General features: G+C 37.7%; 1 protein-coding gene and 1 long non-coding RNA gene across 9 annotated transcripts in view; one reads left to right on the top strand and one right to left on the bottom strand.

The window, feature by feature from the left end:
- SPINK7 (serine peptidase inhibitor Kazal type 7) overlaps positions 1 to 21,271 on the bottom strand; it is a 27,803-nt gene extending 6,532 nt beyond the window's left edge. The window contains exons 1-4 of one of the 8 annotated variants that reach the window (XM_054556041.1): positions 21,058 to 21,261; positions 10,286 to 10,392; positions 9,005 to 9,126; positions 3,712 to 3,881 (exon numbers count right to left, since the gene is read on the bottom strand). In XM_054556041.1, coding sequence (XP_054412016.1) covers positions 3,712 to 3,748 — 37 coding nt within the window. In that variant the 5' untranslated portion in view covers positions 3,749 to 3,881; positions 9,005 to 9,126; positions 10,286 to 10,392; positions 21,058 to 21,261. Of the gene's footprint in view, positions 1 to 3,711; positions 3,882 to 9,004; positions 9,127 to 10,285; positions 10,504 to 21,057 lie in introns of those variants that run through there. The other 7 variants (XM_054556039.1, XM_054556038.1, XM_054556037.1 and 4 more) reach the window with 7 other exon arrangements.
- LOC134761439 (uncharacterized) overlaps positions 19,562 to 23,825 on the top strand; it is a 17,661-nt gene continuing 13,397 nt past the window's right edge. The window contains exon 1 of the long non-coding RNA XR_010140050.1: positions 19,562 to 20,079. This is a non-coding gene — a long non-coding RNA (uncharacterized LOC134761439). The remainder of the gene's footprint in view (positions 20,080 to 23,825) is intronic.

Here is a 23,825-nt window from a genome sequence, read left to right as displayed (position 1 = left end):
GAGAAGAGTGGATAAATGTAGAGACAGGCATATTTTGAAGGGTAAGGAAGGAGAGATGGGGGAAGCCCACTGTAAGGTAGGCTCTAGTTGTTCAGTGCTGGTTTGCTTTTTTGCACTGGGAGAACTGGGTTCGTTTGGGAGCTTGAGAAAGATGATAGAAGACTTGGCAGCATGTCAGATAGTCAGCAATGGATCTAAAGATTAATGGCCACTAGAAAAGTTAGAACTAGATTTTAGGAGGCCCAATTAGTACTATTCCTCGTATTTCTCCCAAAGTTTGTGCGACACAGAGTGAGAAATAGGGAACAGTGGTTTTATAGATAGGGAATGGATACATCAGAGGCTTGAGGATACCATTAAAGACTGCATTAGGAGGTGGCAAAGCTTGAAAGAGAGTTAAATGTTCCAGAAGTTTCTGATGGGCTACACAAGGTACAGGCATTTAAGTGTTTAGAGATCAAGGTTTAGGCAAAATATGGTAGGTATAGGAAATAAGAACAATTGTTTATTGAGACAGGGCTAGGAATCAAGTTGTCGGATACTGTTTCTCAGGGGTGGGGCTGAGATAATGATCCTTAGGGTGTATCCAGTGGGTGGAGATAAATGTCTCTCGATTGAAAAGGATGAGGAAAGGTAAGGTCAAGGGATCAGGAGAGGGGTTGGTTTGGGTTTTGGAAGCCGTTTACATAGAGAGGAAATTTTCCAGCCGGATACTGAGGCACAAATTATGGAGGAGGTTTTTGAAATGAGAGTCAAAGCCTGTGAAGATAAAAGCAGTCCATTTCAGGATAGTTTTTTCATTTATCCTTATAGTCCTCCAAGGAGAAAATCTTGAGGCCTTGTAAGAGAGAATAACTATGGTCCTGGTTTCATCATGAAGAAGGCAGAATAAAATTAGCTCTTTTCCCATTTAGAAAAAAAAAGTGCAGCTTGCTGCCAGCATTCATTTAATTTTACATAAACATGCTCTTTGAGGCTGAAGTAAATCTAATTTTCGATGTGAAAATAAAATACAAAAACTGTTCTTGGAGTTATTTCTAAACAGAACTTATCTCTAATCCTAATGTAACAGAAATGTAAATGATGATCAGTATTTAGTAGTTTTTTTTTTATTTGGTAAATTTCAAAGCACAGAATAACACAAAGCAGAACATCATATTATACACAAAAATATTCCATTTTTCTCCAGATCTTGCTATGCTTGTCATTGTGTGAGCAGCAAACTTGGAGTGACCAGTTGGATTCCACCCCCCTGATGTTGGTGTTATGCTCTTGGGGAAATGTCTTCCAGACAGGCAAAGAAGAGTGACATCATCAGAGCATGGATGACCTCAAAGACATTGCAGCTATGGTCTGTGATGTTTTTCCAGCATTCTTTCAATCGATGTCAGTCTGAAGTTTACATGGCTAATTGTGTGCTCAGGATTGTCCTTCTTGAACAGGATGTAGGAGTCCAGCACTGTAATTTTTAGAAGGTAGTGAAAGAATTTCTTATACCAAACATTTGATCTCAGTTGGTTAAGAAGTGAGCATCTGATCAGCCAAATCCACCGCTCCCATATTCTTGTTATAATCCACATGGCACATGGCTCCTTAGTTTTCTTTCCATTTCTGCTGTCTACTTCAATCACAGTATCATGGTTGATATGGTTTGGCTCTGTGTCCCCACCCAAATTTCATCTCGAATTGTAATTCCCATGTGTTGGAGGAGGGGCCTGGTAGGTGATTGGATCATGGGGGCAGATTTCCCCTTGCTGTTCTCATGATAGTGAGTGAGTTCCCATGAGATCTGATCGTTTAAAAGTGTGTGGCACTTCCCCGCTCCCCCTCTCTCTGGCCACCGTTAGAAGAAGGTACTTGCTTCCCCTTTGTCTTCCGCCATGATTGTAAGTTTTGTGAGGCCTCCCAGTCATTCTTCCTGTTAAGCCTGCATAACTGTGAGTCAATTAAACCTCTTTTCTTCATAAATTACCCAGTATCAGGTAGTTCTTTATAGCATTGTGAGAATGGACTAAGACAATTGTGGAATGTTGACAGCATTGTCACCTCCTTCTTCTTGGGGTAAATGCTGCAGCCACAACTGCTACCGGCGAGTATTCTCAGGACAAATAGGAAAAGGTTTTGAAGAAAAGCATAAAAAATTAATATAAAAAATTGAGAGTATTGAGGATTTATTCCCTTATAGATTTGGGGTGTCACAAGGAAGAGTGGGATAACTCATTAGAGGGTTAGAGAAGGGTGAGGGAATTAAATTGGAGCAAGGCCTGTATGAGGAGTTTTTGGGTTAGTTAGCTGAAGGGAAATAGGGAAGTCAGCACTGTAGCTGTGCAGGAATCCAGGTATAGAATAGTGGCTCTAAGGATGGACTGTTATAATAAGAAAATTAACCATATATTCATCACTTATGAAGTGCTAGAACTGCACTACACCTGCTGTGTGCATTATCTCATTTCATACTTAAAGCAATCTTAGGAAATAGGAATGGCTATTCTCCCTGCTATTTAGCTGCAATAATGGGAACTTAAGAGATATGACTAGTTTAAGGTAAAGAGCTTAAAGATTCTTTTTTTTTTTTTAGCTTAAAAATAATTGAATTTTTATTTACAAAATATCCAGATGTTTAAAATTAGATAACAGATATATATCTAGTGACATTTGTAAATTCATCAGAATAATTTGCTGCCTTAGCTATCTATAAGATCTCTTTTGATATCATTTCTTTTTTTTATTATTATTATGCTTTAAGTTTTAGGGTACATGTGCACAATGTGCAGGTTAGTTACATATGTATACATGTGCCATGCTGGTGTGCTGCACCCATTAACTCGTCATTTAGCATTAGGTATATCTCCTAATGCTATCCCTCCCCCCTCCCCCCACCCCACAACAGTCCCCAGAGTGTGATGTTCCCCTTTGTGTCCATGTGTTCTCATTGTTCAGTTCCCACCTATGAGTGAGAACATGCGGTGTTTGGTTTTTTGTCCTTGCGATAGTTTACTGAGAATGATGATTTCCAGTTTCATCCATGTCCCTACAAAGGACATGAACTCATCATTTTTTATGGCTGCATGGTATTCCATGGTGTATATGTGCCACATTTTCTTAATCCATTCTATCATCGTTGGACATTTGGGTTGGTTCCAAGTCTTTGCTATTGTGAATAGTGCCTCAATAAACATACGTGTGCATGTGTCTTTATAGCAGCATGATTTATAATCCTTTGGGTATATACCCAGTAATGGGATGGCTGGGTCAAATGGTATTTCTAGTTCTAGATCCTTGAGGAATCGCCACATGAGACCCCTTTGCAGAGCTGCTGTTAGGAGAGAAGGCCAAAGGATAAATGTATGCCTTAGGGCTGAGGGAGAACCATTGCCTACTCCCACTTGGCGGCTACCACCACTGCATCAATACAAGGAATACACCAGTCCTAGCAGTGCCCAAACATAGTCTATAAAAAGATTTATCAGCTAATCAAAAGGCTTTATTAATTAAGGTTGTATCTACTTATTTAAAACATGGATACTACCTAAATGTAGCATGTCCAGATCAAATGGCCCAGGGTAGAAAGAGAAAAAAAAAAAGGTCATGAGAAATGACTCTAGTAACTTGAGGGTTTTTGTTTTCAGTGGAGAAGAAAAATTTGAGAATGCATTAAGTAGAAGTAGGAATATGCATTTTATATGACTAACTGGGAGAGAGAGTAAAAACCTGTTCTGTCGTGAAAGGCTCTGAAGGTTGAAAGCATCACAAATGTAGCTGTGAATTTAAGGTAAGCAGAGCTGCCTATCAATCAGATCTCTACAGCAACGTTCATGCTTCATCATGAGGTGTGTTTCCTTTTTGTGGAAAATCCTGTAGATGCTGGTCCACTAGGAATACTGCAAAAGAAATCAGAGATGATTTAGATGGTCTCTGAGTCCTCATTCAACTCTGAAAACCTGTGGTTATACCCAAGTTAAACTCAGTCAATGTATTGTGGATTCAAAAGACTTTCCTTTACTTATGTCTGATATACAGGCATACTTTGCAGATGTTGCAGGATCATTACCAGAGCACAAAAATAAAGTGATTATTGCAATAAAGCAAGCCACACAGATTTTTTTGGTCTCCCAGTAGATATAAAAATTATGTTTACACTGTACTGTAGTCTATTAAATGTACAATAGTATTATGTCTAAAAACAATAGACATAATTTAATTTAAAAATCTTTATTGTTAAAAAATGCTAACAGTTATTTGAACCTTTAACAAGTTGTTATTTTTTTGCCGGTGGAGGATCTGATGTTGATGGCTGCTTACTGATCAGAGTGGTGATTGATGATGGTTGGGGTAGCTGTGGAAAGTTTTAAAAATAAGACAACAGTAAAGTTTGCTGCATCAATTGACTCTTTCTTTCAGAAAGATTTCTCTGTAGCATGCAGTGATTTTTGATAGAACTTTACCCAAAGAACTTTCAAAATTGTCAATCCTTTCAAACTGCCACTGTTTTATCAACTAAGTTTAGGTGATATTCTCAATTTTTTATTGTGTTTTCAACACTGTTACAATATCTTCATCAGCAGTAGATTTTATCTCAAGAAACCACTTCCTTTACTTATTAATAAGAAAAAACTCATCATCCATTGAAGTTTAATCATGAGGTTACAACAATTCAGGCACATCTTCAGACTCCAATCTAATTCTAGTTTTCTTGCTATTTCCACCACACTGCAGCGACTTCCTCTACTGGTCTTGAACCCCTCTGTCCATGACAGTTTTATTCACCTTCTAAACCCTTGCTAATGTTCTTTTGAGCTCCTCCCATGAATCACAAATGTTCTTAATGGCAAATAGAATGGTGAATCCTTTGCATAATATTTTCAATTTACTTTGCCATCAGAGGAATCACCATCTATGGCAGCTATATTCTTATGAAATGTTTTTCTTAAATAATAAGACTTGAAAGTCAAATTAGTCCTTGATTCATGGTCAGCAGAATGGATGTTGTGTCAGTGGGCGTGAAGACAACATTCTTTTTCTTATACGTTTCCATCAGAGCTCTTGAGTGACTAAATGCGTTGTCAATGAGCAGCAATAGTTTGAAAGGAGTCATTATTTCTAAGCAGTAGTTCTCAACAGTGGGCTTAAAATTTTCAGTAAACTATGTGGTAAACAGATGAGCTGTCATCTAGGCTTTGTTGTTCCATTTATAGAACATAGATGGAGTAGATTTAACAATTCTTAAGGGCAGTAGGATTTTCAGGGTAGTTAATGAGCACTGGCTTCAACTTAAAGTCACCAGCTTCATTCTCCTTTAACAGGGGAGTCAACCTGGCCTTTGAAGCTTTGAAGCCAGGCGCTGACTTCCACTCTCTAGCTATAAAAGTCCTAGATAGCATTTTCTCCCAGTGAAAGGCTGTTTTGTACACATTAAAAATTTATTGTGTAGTGTAGCCACCTTCATCAATTATCTAAGGCAAATCTTTGGGATAACTGGTTGTAGCTTCTTCATCAACACTTCATTTTGCATTTTTATGCTATAGAAATGACTTATTTCCTTAATGAATACCCTCTGCTGGCTTCTAACTTTTCTTCTGCAGCTTTCCACCTCTCTCATCCTTCACAGAATTAAAGAGAATTAGGGCCTTGCTCTGGACTAGGCTTTGGCGTAAGGAAATTTTGTGATTGGTTTGATTTTCTATTCAGACCACTCAAACTTTATATCAGCAATGAGCCTGTTTTATTTTCTTTTTCTTTCTTTCTTTTTTTTTTGAGATGGAGTCTAGCTCTGTCACCCAGCCTGGAGTGCAGGGGCACGATCTCGGCTCACTGCAAACTCTGCCTCCCAGGTTCACGCCATTCTCCTGCCTCAGCCTCCCAAGTAGCTGGGACTACAGGCACCTGCCACCACGCCCGGCTAATTTTTTGTATTTTTAGTAGAGACGGGGTTTCACCGTGTTATCCAGGATGGTCTCAATCTCCTGACTTCATGATCTGCCCCCCTCGGCCTCCCAAAGTGCTGGGATTACAGGCATGAGCCACCGTGCCCGGCCTTGTTTTCTTTTTCATGTGTTCATTGGAGTAGCACTTTTACTTTCCTTCAAGAACTTTTTATTTGCATCCACAACTTGGGCTATTTGTTGCAGGAGGCCTTACTTTTGGCCTGTTTTAGCTTTTGACATGCCTTCTAAGCTTATTGAGTTTAATCATTTCTAGCTTTTGATTTAAAATGAGAGATGTGCAGCTGGGCGCGGTGGCTCACACCTGTAATCCCAGCACTTTGGGAGGGCAAGGCGGGCAGATCATGAGGTCAGGAGATCAAGACCATCCTGGCTAACATGGTGAAACCCTGTCTCTACTAAAAATACAAAAAATTAGCTGGGCGTGGTGGTGGACGCCTGTAGTCCCAGCTACTCGGGAGGCTGAGGCAGGAGAATGGCATGAATCTGGGAAGCGCAGCTTGCAGTGAGTTGAGATCGCTCCACTGCACTCCAGCCTGGGTGACAGAGCAAGACTCCATCTCAAAAATAATAAAAATAATAATAAAATAATAAAATAAAATGAGAGATGTACAACTCTTCACTTGAACACTTAGAGGCCATTGTATAGTTTTCAGCTGGACTAATTTTAATATTGTTCTTTCTCAGGGAATACGGAGACCCAGGGAGAGGGAGAGTGATGGGAGCACAGCTACTCAGTGTGGCAGTCAGAACAACACCCTTTTGTCAATTAAGTTCACTATCTTATATGTCATAGTTTGTGGCACCCCAAAACAATACAATAGTATCAAAGATCACTATTACCATACCAGATATAATAATAATGAAAAAGTTTGAAATCTTGTGAAAATTACCAAAATGTGAAACAGAGACACAAAATGAGCATATTCTATTGGAAAAATGGTGCCAATGGACTTCTTTGGCACAGGATTGCCACAAACCTTCAATTTATATAAAGCACAATATCTGCAAAGTACAATAAAATGAAATGCAGCAAAATGAGGTATTTCTGTAGTGACAAAGGCTCCTCCTAGACCAAACCTAGTCAGGCTCCTTTGAGTCCTCTTCTCACCTAGGCCTAGAGAAACTGCAGGTTCTCAACACCTAAGATTTTGTTTATTCCTCCCCATATTTACCAAAATGCACTAAGAGTTCTGAACAAACCCTAGCATAGTTTCCAAAAGCTCAAGATCACATCCCTAGGATGACTCCAGCCTTCCATAAAATGCTAGCCTACAAAAGCTTAACACTGCTGGGAGAATTTACTTTGTTCCAGCCAAAACCTGGTGATGGACAGATAGACTTCTAAAACCCCTCTTAAAGGAGTTACTTTAGAAAGCTTGCAATTAGAAATCCTTTCTCTTCCCTTTAAAATATAAACTCAAAACTTGTTTCCTCAAAGACCTGAGCACTGTCTCTTTGAACTGCAAGCCTTCAGGGAGATACCACTTCATCTTGTTCTCAGTCCCCATGAGAGGATAAGGGCCTTACTTAAGTGGGAGCCTCACTTTATCTTGCATGTCTGCTCCTGTCATAAAAAAAGTTTGTTTCTTCTTGGAATAAGCACCAGTTAACAAACCCAGCTGGCCTGGCCACATTAACTAACTCCTCTTGCCCTGATCTTTGTGAACTTTGACCTTCTTGACTGCTCAAGCCCCTACTATTCTCTACTCTCGATTCCTCGTCCTCTTCTTAAAACACTCAGTCACTTCTGTACAAATCAAAGTTGAGTTTGGTTTACGCTGAGCTATTTCCCTATAGCAAGAGTATTACTGATAAAATTTTTTCTGACCACTTGAATAGTATCAAGCTTTGTTTAGTTTTGACAATGTTTTATTAGTAACTTCTAAGTGACAGAAATGCAAAATAAAATTTTGCTACAGGTGGAAATGTTAGATGTGTTATTGCCAAAGTTCAAGCAGTGGATCACAATCAGGACTTTAAAGACGCCATGGAAAGCTGAATGTATTTAAGATTGTTAGAATGACAAGTTAGGAGTGTCAGTAGAAGCTTCCCCGGATATGATGATACACTCTGTGATGGTGACATTCACTTTTAAAAAATCTGTCCTCTCATGGCATTCTCTCCCACCTGCACCAAAGCATCATATTCTGCCTTGAAATAGAGATTTTTCCTGTGAGTCTTTTTGTATAGGTGATATTATACTAGATACATCAATGGTAGTGAAATTTCTGGATCAAAGTATCTATATATCTATAAATGTTATAGCTAAAGTTTTTGAGTTATAAGTGAAAGACAGTCATTAGGGTACCTACAGATTCCCTTAAATTTTATGCACAATATGAAGTATATGTGAACATATGTATAATTTTCTGGCTTTTTATTAGAATCTCAATGGGGTTTCTCTTTAATCCCAAAACATGTCCTAGACTTTAAGATCCTGAGAATAGGGTTGTATATAATGTTAGGTTTTGAAGGGAAGGCAAGAGTTAAAGAAAGGCAGAGAGAGAGAGAATTGGTGTTTCTACAGCAATGCAGGTTTATTGCTGGTGCAACCTGCGGAAGTTGGGGACCAGCTTAATGCCAGAGCCAACTGCCACTTACAGGCTGGGGTAATTTATAGGCCTGGGTAGGAGGGGTCTGGGCAGTATTGGCTTGCTGCCTGTGAAAATATTGATAAGATGTTTATATGATCCGATGGTTTGGCCGTTTTTCTGGTGGGATGTGATTAGGATGTTCCCTGGACCTTTGCCCAGCAAGATATAATAGGGATGTTCCTTCAGGTGGGCCTTTGCCCAGCAGGGTATGATAAGGATGTTCCTGTGCTTTGGGGTCAGGTGGCTAGGCAGGATGTTTCTCATGGCCTGAACCCCCATGGAATGTTTCACTCTGACCAAGGTCTGCAAAATGGAGGGGGACCTTACAAAATGGTGCAGTTTGGACTAACGTATAGTTTTCTCTAATACAGGGCCATGCACATAAATGTTAGTAAATGGCAAGGAAAACAGCTTTGCAAGACATAGTATTTGGGGCAAAGTTTTTCATTCAATAAGACAATGTACCTGGAGTCTTTTTTATATACTTGTCTCCCTCTTGTGAGGTTTTACCATTTCTTCTTACCGTAACTTTCCTTGTCAACTTTGTCAATTCCTTGTCAAATGTCCTCCTCTCAACATTCTGAGGTCTGAAATGAGAATGGAAAGGAGTAGATAGGACTCCAAAATATTTTGTGTTTTAAATGGAGAGAATGTGGCATTTGTGGGGAAAGGATTAAAAAATGTCTGTGAGTTATTAAAGATGGTGCTGGAGGATTAGAAAAGGTTGCATCAGTGTCATGGGATGTTGTTTAACTCTGTTCTCCAGGAAAAGTGAGTCATCCCTCAATGTTTTCCTTCCAACTGCCCTGGTTGCCAGGTTAAGATGACTGATGACATCAGGAGCTTCCATGCTCCTGTTTGGAAGAGTCAATCCATGTGGGTATTTGGCAGAGCGTGTGGACAGTGGCTTCTTCTTAAAGCATTCTCACTCTTTTTTCCCTTCTTCTATTTTTAATTGACAGATAAAAATTGTGTATGTTCATATTATACAATATGATGCTTTGAAATATATATACATTGTAGAGTGGCTAAATCAAGCTAATTAGCATATGCACTTCACCTGCTTATCATTTGTGATGAGAACACTTAAAAATCTCTCAGCAATTTTCAAGTATGCAGTATATCGTTATTAACTACAGTCATCATGATGTACAATAGATCTCTTGAGCTTATTCCTCCTGTCTAACTGTACTTTGTGTCTTTTGACCAACATCTTTTCAATTCCTCTCTCTTTAGCCTTTGGTATCTACCATTCTACTCTCTGCTTGTATGAGATTTACTTTTGAAGATTCCACATATGAGTGAGATCATGCAGTATTTATCTTTGTGTGCCTGACTTCTTTCACTTAACATGATGTAATCCACGTTCATTCATATTGTCCCAATGACAAAATTTCTTTCTAATGCTGAATGGTATTACATTGTGTGTACATACCACATTTATTGTGAATAATGCTGCAATGAATACATGAATGCAGATATCTCTTCCACATACTGATAGATTACTCCAAATTCTGAATAGAGATAATGGGGTTGGTCACAGCCATAATCCAGAATCAAAGATGGGACAGATCATGCACTTCATGCCTTAAAGACTTAGGTTTTCCCATGAGGAGTGTGTGAAAGTAGGATTAAGGAGATTTTGAAGAGTGGTTGGACTGAACTGGAGAGAAGGGGGTGTTACATATGAGAGTTGGTATTTGGGACCTGGACAGAATTAGATGCTGAATAAGGATACAGAGCTACCTGTATTTATCTGTAGAGACATATCTTTGCTGTTATATGTTGTCTTTCCAGATTCAGGCTTATGACCCAGGATACTGGGTGTGGTGGTAAGATCTTATCATCATTTCCTAGAACTCCCAAAGACCAGAGAAGCACAAGGTCATCAGTCTGCAGAAACCAAAGCCCACAGCTCTTCTCCAACATGCTAGTGACAGACTTCACAAAATAAACACAAACTGTCCTCCAGAAGAAAGTGGAACAAATTAGTAGTGAGAGAACTCATGACATTTGTGTTAATCAGAATATTTAAAGATAGACTGTTTTTAGTGTAGTGGAACAACTTTTGAATTTTTTATTTGCAATATAATTCTATAAAAATTGTTTAATTCAAAAATGAGATATTTCTGGCTGAAATAAACATCACATAATAAAGCAGAATATGTAACAATAAAAATCATATCATATGAAGAAGAATTGTCTAGGAATTATGAAGCTTTAGTTAGTGTATTTAGAAAATAAATTTCCCAGAGATTTTACATTTATATACTCAATGGTTGTATATTGCAGTAAAAAACAATACGTTTTAACAAACTGGTGTAAAAAATACAGTGAAAGTCAAAAGATTATAATTAATAGCTTAATACATGCCAGGTATTTTAATAGCTTATTTTGAAAATGTTAAACATGTAATTATTATATTTCATTTAAGAGAGATTTGTAGTTTAAAAATGCGATATTTATAAAAAGGTTTGTGATAGATGTTTTACATGCTATATATGTATATGTTAATTTTTCTCATGATTTTTCATTAAAATAGTTTTTTGTCTTTGTACCTATAGAACTCACATAGGTGCATGGAAGTTCCCTAACATTTCTATAAATGTACGTGTTTTACTGAATGTTTCATCTTCGATATAGAAAACCTTAAAGAAAACCATCTTAAAGAAAAATTATTAAAATTTAGTGGTACTTTTTAACTTGCCTTAACATAATGCATTATATTTTAAATTATTAAACAGGACAAGGTAATGCTTCCATTTTGAATACAAATAAATATTATAAATCAAAATGCTTTGCTGGAAAAATCCATGATGCATTGATGCAATAAAAATGAAATGTCTTGTTAACTTTAAGAGATGGGTGTTATCATACCACCCATCTCAGCTGGTTCTTTGTTACTAATGACATTATTGTTTGATGGGTTTGTTATAATTTGACCAAAATTTTAAACTATGAAAAACATCCTTAGGTTTTTTTTCCACATTGGAAAACATTTTTTTAAAAAATGATAATGGGAAATGAGACAGACCCTGAGATAAAAGCCTTGATGCAGGAGATGGATTGGGGGGAGAAAAAGAAAGCATGAAAGAAAGGAATCAGGCTCTATGAACCCTGGGACAATACTGAAGGAAAAGCACTGCAACAGAAAATGCATTCCTGATGATGGCAAGAGGATTAGAAACATATAGGTAAAGGTAGTGGTAGCTTGCTTGCTTGCTTTTTTTTTTTTCTTTTTTTTTTTTGAGATGGAGTTTTGCTCTGTTGCCCAGGCTGGAGTGCAGTGGCACAATCTTGGCTCACTGCAACCTCCGCCTCCCGGGTTCAAGCGATTCTTCTGTCTCAGCCTCCTGAGTAGCTGGGGCTACAGGCACACGCCACCACACCCAGCTAATTTTTGTATTTTCAGTAGAGATGGGGTTGCACCATATTGGCCAGGCAGATCTCAAAACTCCTGACCTCGTGATCCGCCCACCTCAGCCTCCCAAAGTGCTGGGATTACAGGTGTGAGCCACCGTGACCAGCCAGGTAGTGGTAGCTTTTCAATTTAAAAAATGGGACCTCCTTACAAACTCCAATTCCAGTTTTATGTAGGAGATGAAAAAAACTAAAGTATATGATGAAATGGGGACCATGAAAAAGAAGTGAGATTATTTGGGCAATGTCTGAGAAATAGGAAAAGTGAAAAAAGCTAAAGAGTAATAATAGCACAAATACAGAGAAGAAAGAGTTGAAGAAATGAGTACTAAATTAACCCGAACACTGTGTAGGACATGGTAGCATCAGAGAATATGGAATTGTGTAGTAAAGAGATACGGAATTGTGTCATGAAGAAATTGGTCTTTTCCAAAAAAGGATTTGGCCTTTATTCTTGACTTCTGAGATGTAATTTAAGTTGGAGTGTCCTTGTTTAGAGCAGCATCTGGCCACAACAGATCTTAGGATGCTGCTGGCCACACCTGACAATTTAGGGTGGGGCTGTTCATACCAGAAAGACCAACAATGTAATTTAGGGTGAGGGCTCCAATTGACCTGGAGACTGAGTTCGACCATGTGGGCAATCAAGCAATCAATCAATCATGCTTTTGCTATAAAGCCCTGATAAAAACTCTGGACACCAAGGCTTATGGAAACTCCCTGGTTGGTATTACTCCACATGTATTGTCACACATTGATGCTACACAGAAAGTAATGTGTGCTGACTCCACAGAAAGAGGACAAAGCAAGCTTTGCCTTCCCCTGCCCTGTGTCTCTTCCTTTGACTAATTTTAATCTGTATCTTCTTGCTATAATAAAATATAACCATGAGTATAATAGCTTTCAGGGAGTTCTGTGAGTCCTTCAAGCAAATTGTTGAACCTGTGAGTGGTTATAGGAACTTCTGAACTTGCAATTTGTGTCAGAAGTGAGAGCAGTCTTGTGAAGGACTATGCCCTTGATCTCCATAGTTTGGCTAACTCCAGATAGGGATAATTACTGAATTTGGGAGTAATGTGGGATATGGGAACAATTTAGGAAATGAACATGTGCATAATTTAAATATCAATTAGAAGCAAAACAAATACAATAAAATGCAAACAACAGGAAAGTGCACTTTTTAGGGCATAGAGCAAGATAGTAAATATGCTTTGTGACTGAGGTCAGCAGGAACAGCTGGGAACAGTTTTAAGAGTCTGAGAAAGGCTGAAGTATAGAATCAACTAGAAATTTGAAAGAATTAAAGGAACAAGGAGACAATTAGTATAATGAGCAATGAGGAAAAAAATTTCTTAAAAGCCCTTGAGGACAGTTTCTGACAATTGATCAGGAACATCAGGACAACTCAAGTGGCTTGGCAAGGGCAAGAGATTATAGCTGCAGGAACATTTTAGTAAGATATATGACAAGTTGAAGAAATGAGCAGAGTGGAAATGGTGGACAGCACAACGGTGGATTAAATAGTGGAGAAGATAAGAAAAGTTCAGGAAATGGATGTGGTTCCATACTATAGGAGCATCTGGGATAGGTGAGCAACTGAGGAGTAAAAAGTAGCTGAGGGCAAAATAAGTGTGTGTTGAGGAAGGGACGTAGATCTGGTCAGTGAGATTAGCTGACAAACTGTGTAGCTGAGAAGAGCTAAATCACCAAAGCAAGAAATGGCACTGGTGGAACGTAGCACTTTTCAAATCAGCTCAAGGAAGATGAATAGCATTTAGAAAGAGGGAAAGTTGATACAAGGACAGTAGAGAGAATAGACATTCGCTGATATGAAAACAGAGTAGAGAAACAAAGTGAATGGAGGAGCTTGGAGACAGATATGGTCTATAAAATTCCTAGGAATTCTAATGTGCGTATGAAGCTCTGCTCTAGTTCTCCATGAGGTGACAACTGGGGCAGTGAGGAAATGAAAGCATTTGAAGTGAGGGAGTAGCTAAATGAATAAGAGCTGTGCAAGAGACAGAATGATGGAAGTGACACGTAAAGCTAGAGCAATGACGAAAGAACAAATGGTGAGGCCACAGAAGATAGCAGGAGATGAGGAGCTGGGAACATTTAGTAATACAGAAGGGAAAACTTAGATTACACCCCAGATGATGAAAGGAGCCCAAGAGGCAGGACTGGCCCAATTAGAAGAGGCTTGAGTCATTGAAAAATGGGTTAAAGCCTAAGGCAAGAGACTTACAGGGAATGGTATAGCTGTGAGAATTAGGCAGTTTGGCCCCTGAAGGCCAAGAAGGAAAATAAACCAAATGATCTTAGGAGATACAAGTCAGTAGAAGAAGAATATCTGCCTTCCAGAAATAAATACTTAGAAATGACAGCAAGAGGGGAAAGTGAAAGAGACAGTGGCAGTCAAGTCTACTGGAACCAGAGAGCATAAAGGGCTGCTGCATCTGAGACAGCAACAGAGTTCAGAAGGTATGAAGAGAAGGTGTTGGCACAAGGCTTCATGCACTGTCTGCAGACTCGTGAGCCAATTAAACCTCTTTTCTCTATAAATTACCCCGTCTCAGGCACTTCTTTATAGCAATGCAAGAACCAACCTAGCTCAACTGTTTGTATAGTCAATTGGCTTGTGAAACCCTGCCTACTCTAAGAAGCCTTCCTGGATTAAGAGGAAAGGGCTGGAATCTGTCTTGTCTTCATGCTCTTAACCATGACTGTGCTTGTTAGAAATATTGTTCAGTCCTTTTCTGTATTCTTTTTGGTTTGTGACATTCATGCTTCCATAACACACTTTATCAACCTACTTAATAATTCTGTGTGTCATGTGTCATGGTAAGTCACAGAGATAGAATCTGTATCCATGGGATTTGTATACACTTATTGGTAGCAAAGTATGTAATAAAGGGTTGGTTCAATTGTTTGAGTCTTTTTCTTACCCATGTCTCTTCTCTGAGACAGGAAAGAAATAGTCAATACAACTAGGTGTTCCCTCACTCTCCTGTGAGTGTGACTGATATATCCATGTGTCTTTTGTACGTTCAATGAGTTCCCTGCAGGTTGTCTGGGATATCTTTGTTTTAATTCTGGAGCACATGAAGGGAACATCAAAGTGCCATGGAAGTAAATCTAGGCCCAATCTGGGTGGATGATTTCCTGTGAGTTCCTCTACCAGTGGAGGCTGATCCAGGATATTGTGACAACGCAGTACCCTTTCTAGAAGAAATTTCTACCTTATCATTGATAATGAAGCCTGTATCACTCTCATTTTCAAATACAACCATAAAAAAAGTTCACAATTTGCCAATGCTGTCAGTGCTGTTAGTCTTTACAACAACACTAAGAAGTAATACGGGCATTTTACATATGTGGAAGGTAGATCTCAGAGAGGATCAGGGATCTCTCCTAAGCAACATAGTAGTAGGTGGCAAATTTTGTTGTTGTTGTTGTTGTTGGCAACTGTAGTAATACAGCAAGGGAAGAAACATGGGAAGATAAATTATGTATGTATGAACTCCATCCTCCAGTGATGCTTATTTCTGCTATTCTTAGCCCCTTGATCCTTAGTCAATAACAGACAAAGTAGAATTTAGGCCAAAAGTCATCAAATTAAGACAAATATGAACACTTTACAATGCTAAAGACTCCAATTACAATAAATACAGCCAATTTTATGATGCAGAACTATCAAGGAGAAGTGTTCAGAAACAAAATAATAATAGAAAACTTTAACACATCACTCTTAGTATTAGACATTCGCTTGTCAAAGGGGATAAAATATAGCTAAGTATATAAAAGTTTAAATAACATAACCTATCACCAACAATGTTGATGGCTGTTGTGAGACCCTGGTTCTTGTCTTCATAGTTTAAATGAATTGAAACAAGAGACACACAGCAAATGAGGTGCAGCATAGGGCAATTTATTACAAAGGAAAAATAATATTTGGAAGTTAGGTGCAGAATAGACAGTACACCCTGAGAGAGACTTTGGTCCATTTTCTATTGGGTTGTTTGTTCTTTACTGTTGAGTTTATATATCCTAAACACTAGTTCTTAGTGGATATGTGGTTTACAAATGTTTTCTTGCAGTCTAGAGTTTGTCTTTCCATCTTTTTAATAGGCTATTTAACAAAGCGAAAGAATTAAATAGCTTTAAATTTCGATAAGATACAATATGTAGTATTTTAAGCTTAGTTTTTTTACTTAAGGTAGTGTGCTAGAGTCAGCTTACATCAGCCCTTGAGAATCCCTCAAGTATTCAGGGATTTTGCAAACTGATTGCTAAGGGCAGCTTGAATTTGACCACTTGAGAGTATTTACACTGCAAAAATGAATAAATGGTACAAATTAGGGCTTTTGCTCATGCTTCTTCCAGCACTACTTGTCCCCAAAATGTATAACAGTCCAAAAAAAAGAATAATTTATATCTTTTTAATTTTTAGAATTATCTTAATTTTAGATAAACCTGTTTTAAAAATTTATTTATTTAACCTTATTAGATAAATTAGGAAACTCAAATTTGTATTCACTTTACCCATAATTTATATATAGAAAAATAAGCCTAACTGGATTTTTTTAACAAGAAATAGACACACCTATTCTGAATACAGTACAAGTAGTAAAACAAATGATGATAAAATTGACTCAGAAGAAATAAAGATGAAATGAGTTTGTATTGGTTTTACTCCAATGTATGTTACCATATAAAATTGAATTTAATTTCATAGCCATTATGAACAGCTAAACCATAGTGTTTCATCACTTATGGAAATGTTTTGGCAAATTAAGCAGTGAAAACACTAGCGTTTGGCCGGGCGCGGTGGCTCACGCCTGTAATCCCAGCACTTTGGGAGGCCGAGGCGAGCAGATCACGAGCTCAGGAGATCGAGACCATCCTGGCTAACACGGTGAAACCCCATCTCTACTAAAAATGCAAAAAAAAAAAAAAAATTAGCCGGGCGTGGTGGCCGGCCCCTGTAGTCCCAGCTACTCGGGAGGCTGAGGCAGGAGAATGGCGTGAACCCAGGAGGCGGAGCTTGCAGTGAGCCGAGGTCGCGCCACTGCACTCCAGCCTGGGAGACAGCGAGACTCCCTCTCAAAAAAAAAAAAAAAAAAAAAAGTTTAAAGTTTCACATAAGTGTATTAGTGCTTTGTGGGCTTCTTATTAAATGTCACTACAGGTTGCGCAGATTAGTATAAGCATATACATTTGCTGAGACATCAGTGAGAGATTGGATCAAAGATGTTTACTTGGAAATATTGGGTGAATTTTTGGCAAAGATGGTTGCTCAGCTATCAGTTTCTAGTAACACCATAGCATGCTGACATGTGGTATAAAATATTAATTCATAGAATAAGTGAAGCTGCTGAAACATCTTCCACTGTAACTTGACTAGCACTTGTGTAATTTACACATGGTGATGTAAATATGAAGGAAGATTTATTTTTTCCTCTTTGGCAACAAATGTGATTAACTCTGAGCTACCTAAAATTCTGAAAGATTACATTGTAAGCAAATATGGTCTTAAACTGAAGTTTTGCATAGTTCTATACTTTGATACTGAACCTATGATGACAAGAAAACATGCTGGAGTGGTTGCCTAGATGAAAGAACTCGTACTAGAATATAAATCACTATTACCTTCATGGAGAAAGTCTCACTATGGAAAAGAAAAGCAGTTGAACTAAAGTGTTCTTAATGACATTAAAAACTGAATTACATAAGGTTACAGCATTACTTCTTGAATACTATTATCTTTATTATGTAATATTATGGATGCTGATCTGAACAATAGTTACTGTCTTTATAGCTTTTAAGTAGAAATGCTCTGTTAAATATTTCAACTACCACACAAATGTCCTGTTATGGCAAGTTTTGAAACCAGTTTGATCTCAGACTTTTAAGGATATGAATGAGCCATACTTATTTACTTGTCTGAGATCTTCGGTATTTTTAATGATTTTAATACTTCCATTCAAGGAAAGAATGTAGAATGTTTTTCATGAACTAACAAAAAAATGAAAGTTAGATGCTTGGATAAACAGTTTCTACAACTTCTTATGACATATGTAAATGATTCAACAATTAGCAATAAGTGGTAGTGGTAATTTTGATATTAAACATCTGTGAAAAGTTAGCAGCAAAACCTTACACATTTGTTTCCAATTTAAATGTTATTTTCTGTCAAAAGAATACTTATACATAACAACTTTACAGAACCAGAATCTATTTCTTTCATCAGATGTAATTTATTTTTTTTTTTCTTTCTTTTATTATTATTATTATTATACTTTAGGTTTTATGGTACATGTGCGCAATGTGCAGGTAAGTTACATATGTATACATGTGCCATGCTGGTGAGCTGCACCCACCAACTCGTCATCTAGCATTAGGTATATCTCCCAATGCTATCCCTCCCCCCTCCCCCCACCCCACAACAGTCCCCAGAGTGTGATGTTCCCCTTCCTGTGTCCATGTGTTCTCATTGTTCAATTCCCACCTATGAGTGAGAATATGCGGTGTTTGGTTTTTTGTTCTTGCGATAGTTTACTGAGAATGATGATTTCCAATTTCATCCATGTCCCTACAAAGGATGTGAACTCATCATTTTTTATGGCTGCATAGTATTCCATGGTGTATATGTGCCACATTTTCTTAATCCAGTCTATCATTGTTGGACATTTGGGTTGGTTCCAAGTCTTTGCTATTGTGAATAATGCCGCAATAAACATACGTGTGCATGTGTCTTTATAGCAGCATGATTTATAGTCCTTTGGGTATATACCCAGTAATGGGATGGCTGGGTCGAATGGAATTTCTAGTTCTAGATCCCTGAGGAATCGCCACACTGACTTCCACAAGGGTTGAACTAGTTTACAGTCCCACCAACAGTGTAAAAGTGTTCAAAATTAATCTTCAGTCCTCATTAGTATTCAGTTCTAAAAAAAGTGGTATAAAATTACAGTTAATAAATTACATCTGTCATAGGAACAGATGTAATTTATTAACTGTAATTTTATACCACTTTTTTTAGAACTGAATACTAATGAGGACTGAAGATTAATTTTGAAAATACAGTATCACTTTCTTAATATCATCTAACAGTTAAAATAGAATATCCTGAGCTTGCTGAAATTGCTTTAACATGTATTTTCTAAATTTAACATAAATATTTCCTGTGAGATTTGCTTTTCAAACATGAGCATTATTTAAGCAGAACAACACAGAAAGAGTTTAAATATATAGACTCTTCTGGAGGCAGCATTGATACCAATAAATTAGATGAGTTAATAATCAAGGAGTACACTAAATCTTTTAACAGCTATAAGAACATATTCTTTCAAAATACTCATATAGGTGTTTCATATGTAAAATTGCTATTTTACTCAATATTTATAATTGCAGAAAAGCAAAAATTATGAGTGTAATAACTAGGTATATTGATCACCTGTATGCATACTTTCTATAAATGAGTTCAGTTTTCTCATTTTTTTCTTTCCCTGTATTTGTACTTACTGGGTTTATTGAAATTGATTTTATATCTGAATGTGATAAATTTTGGTCTTATACTTTCTTTGACTTTTTATTATTTCCTTTTCTAGTGATCCATTTTATTGTCTTTTATACAAATATTAGTCTTTGATGGCTTGAAAGTTTTTGAAAAAATGATCCTTAAACACAAATGGTTTAAGAACTTCAATAGAGAGTTTGACGATTGTAATGGCCATAGGTAGAGCCATGGAGGGACAAAGAAAGAGCAAAATTGTTCAGCCTCATGACTGGGAAAATGAAGCTCCATGGCCTGAAATAGGGAAGAGGAGCTGGCCTGTGGTGAGAGATGCTTGTTTGAGTTTTAGATCTCTGTATTGTAAGATGATGGTAGAAAATTCAGATACAGGGTCTACCAGGAGACTGGAGCTCTGGAACTGGAGCTGAGGTCATAGAAAAGATAAAACCAGGATCATTTGCCTGAAGTCATAGTTGAATCATAGTAATTGTAAGATTCAAAGAAGAGAATGATGTCCTATGAGAGCTGAGCAGCTATATTTTTTCATTCAGTGGCTTCAAATAAAATTGATTTACACCTCCTATCAAGGTTGTTTTTCTCCCAGGTAATGTAAATTTTCCTATCTGTAGCAAGAGAAAGTAACAGAGCAATGATAATTATGATGATGGTGATGATAACAATAAGGATAATAAAATAATAATGATATCATTGTAAAGCAATAGTAATAATAAAAACAAGTCCTTATGTAGTCCCTATGTACCAAGGGCAGTTTATTTCACACGAGAAAGTTAAGGCACAGAGGGGTTAAGTTTAATGACTTGCTGGAGGTCACTTAAATAATATGTGGTGGAGTTGAGGTTTGAATTCAGACTGTTTGGATTTAGAGCTTGTTTTTTTAACCATTGACTGCTAACCATTAAAGATGCTGAAGTAAATCTTTCTCAGAGTCATTAACAACAAGCTCCACAATATCTTGGAAGTATTTGTGTCTTTCAGGGAAAAAACAAAGCCATTTTTTAATAATCCACTCATTTTTCTGAAAAATTGCCCTAAGAGTTCTAAACCGATTCTTCTCAAACTGCAATGTGCCCTGCAGGTCAAGCGCCCTGCAGATCTTGCTACAATACAGAATCCGACCCAGTAGGTCTGAGGTGAGATCTGTAATTCTTCATTGGTAACAGCTCCCAATGCTGGCCCTTACGCACACTCTGAAGATCAAGGGTCTGCAAAATCAGGAGGCAGATGAAGATATGAGGAAGCTGTCCTAGTGGTTAGAGATAAACTATGTTCTGCACTTTTATCTAGAGGAGTCAGGCTCTTGCTCAATGTCCTTAAATTGTTGAAACTACTATTAATTCATTATTACATCTAGGGAGAATACTTTCTTAAAGAAGAGACTAATATTTTTAAGAAGATATGGGTCTGTACTTTTTTGAAAATCTCTTATAATCACCTCTACCTGTCCTCTTTTTTTCTGGTTCCATTTGGGTTTGACAACATAAGGTTGTGGTTAGAAGCAGGATAATTTGAGTTTGAATCTCAGTCCTTCTTCATGAACTACAAGATTACATAGTTTACTTACCTTGTGTGAGTTTAGTTCCCTCATTTGTAGTATGGGGGTGATAATGGTATTAGGCTTATAAGACTGTGGAGAGGATCAATTGACACAAGGCATATAAAACATGCTATGGCACTTGGCATGGTACGTGTGTTCCCTGAACCTGGGCTAATTATTGTTACAGCTCTATCTCTGCCTATGTGCTGTGCCTTAGTGTCACACTGCCTGTTCCTGTAATGGAACACCTGTGTTCTCATCTGGAACCTTGGATGATTATTTCCATTGTCAGCTCACACCCAGAGCCCCCTCCAAATGTCCTTGCTTTTACATTTGTGTTCATGTTTGTCTTTCAACCAGCACAGGATTTTCACACAATAGTGAAGACATTTATAAATCAGGGGTTTCTAGACTTTGCATGTTTGTTTTCGTACTAAAATAGAATAATTGTGAGCTCTATATTTTGAAGAGAGAAAAAGAAAGGATACAATTTTCTTTGATGTTTTTCTTTGTTTTCTGTGGTAATACAGGATTGTTCCTCTGCATCTGTCTTTGGAGGAGAAGATTTCATTTTTGTTTTTGTTATTTTGTGTAAAGCAGAGACATAGACTAAATAAGGAAATAGTGTTAGGCTATAAGAGACAGCCAATATTAACACAAATGTCTGTATTTTAGAAGCTGCTTTACTTTTTGAAACTAGAAAAATCTGAAACTCTTTCATTCCAGCTCCAGAGAGAGCCATCCTGATAGAACCTACTGACCAGGGGGACACAAAAGAAAAGAGGAGGGAGATGAAAGAAGATGAGGGTCTCTATTGCCAGCAGAACTGGACTGTGTGTTTAACTGGAAAGCTGATGGAGAATGTAGTTATGCACAGCTCTCTGGACCCTTCTAGTGAAATAAAGAACTAGTTAAATAAGGCAAGACAGAAGAATGAGGCTTCCATCTAGAGGTAGTAACGGGTAATGTTCCAGGGCACAAGGGAGCCAAAGGCAGAGAGCTGCTTCACTTTTTATTCTCTGCAGTCTTCATACATAATAATGATCTCATTCCTCTGTATTAGTCAAGATCTTCCCATTATAAGTGACGAATTATAACAAGATTAAACCAAAAAGTAAATGAATTTATTGACTGATTGATATGGTTTGGATTTGTGTCCCTGACCAAATCTCATGTAGAATTGTAATCCCCAGTGTTGGAGGTGGGTCCTGGTGAGAGGTGATGGGATCATTGTGGGCGGTTTCTCACGGTGTAATGCAATCCACCTTGGTGCTGTCGTCGCGATGGTGAGTCCTCATGAGATCTGGTTGTTTCAAGGTGTGTGGCACCTCACCTCTCTCTCTCTCTTGCTCCTGCTCCCACCACGTGAGGCACCTCTCTCCCCCTTTGCCTTCTGCCATGATTGGAAGCTTCCTGATGCCTCCCCAGAAGCAGAAGCCCCTATGCTTCCTGCATAGCCTGCAGAACCATGAGCCAATTAAACTTCTTTTCTTTATAAATCATGCAGTCTCAGGTATTGTTTTATAGCAGTGAAAGAACGGAGTAATACAATGATATAATTGGAATAGGATGAGATGGAGTGAGCATTAGGTATGCTGGAACTAGGGGACCAAATGATATCAACTCACTCTCTCCTACTCAAAAACATACCTACTCCCCAAAAATGCTTGGCTCTTCTTCTTCCTTTTATTAACATGTGGCCACTATTCTATCCTAATGAATATGGGCTTTACCCAGGAAATGAGTTGAAAGGCCACAGCTATGTGTATATGTGTATGTGTGTTGAGGGAGGGGGGAGGGGTTGGAGGGCTTAGTTTACCTTTTCTGCTCCAATACCTATCCACTGATGACTTCTAAACTTTTTGTCAGCCCCATCCTAATTCTGATTCCCAGATCTAGATATTTAGAGGGCAATTTGGCCTAGATTTCTAATAAGTCATTCAACTATAAAGCAGTCAAAATAGAAGGTGCTATTCTTCTTATGTTTTATCCTTAGTTATTTGTGTTTCTCTTCCATGTTGATGGTGACACTATCTTTAAATTCCCCTTGGATCTTCATCAGAGATCAGAATTTATAAGTTGATTGATACATATTCATTAAATAAATATATGTTGAACATGCAAAGTGGAGATGCATCATGTGTAACATAATTTTGTTGTGAGGATTAAATGAAATAACATATGAAAAACATTCAGTAAAGTGCTTGACATGCATAATTTCACAACCAATGAATGAAGAGGATACAAAAGATATTTTTAAGCTTGTGTCTTTTATCCTATAGTTTCTCAAGTGAATTCATAACATGGAAGAATATGATATTTTTCACACGCAGGGAAAGTCACCTTACCACCAAAACATCCTTTAGTACACTTCAGGTTGTGCCTTGAAGTGTTTGTTTGCATTTGTTAATATAAATGAGAGAAGAAAACTTCTCCCGCCTCAGGTAAGCCCGTAAATGCAGATGTCTCTACTGCATCTCAGGGCATTGTTAGATACATATTTCACTTTAGCCTGGAATCCATTTGAAATGAGTTGAGTGTATGAAAAGAATGGCCATATATGTATATATCTATATCTATCTATCTATAGATATAGATATAGATATAGATATAGATGGTTATATGTATGGAAATAAACCAATTATTAATAATGTAAAATGTAGTGAGTGATATTACACACTCATCTCTATAAAAGGCATTTTCCCAAACCTGCTCTTTTTAGTGTTTGCAGGAATCCCATACATTAGGTGTAAAAAGTGGCATTAAAGGTAGAGAAGGGGCTACTCAAGAATGGA

Source organism: Pongo abelii, chromosome 4 (assembly GCF_028885655.2).
Source record: "Pongo abelii isolate AG06213 chromosome 4, NHGRI_mPonAbe1-v2.0_pri, whole genome shotgun sequence".
Lineage (NCBI taxonomy): Eukaryota > Metazoa > Chordata > Mammalia > Primates > Hominidae > Pongo > Pongo abelii.
Note: the sequence above shows the minus strand (reverse complement) of the source record. Positions and strands in the feature narration are given on the sequence as shown.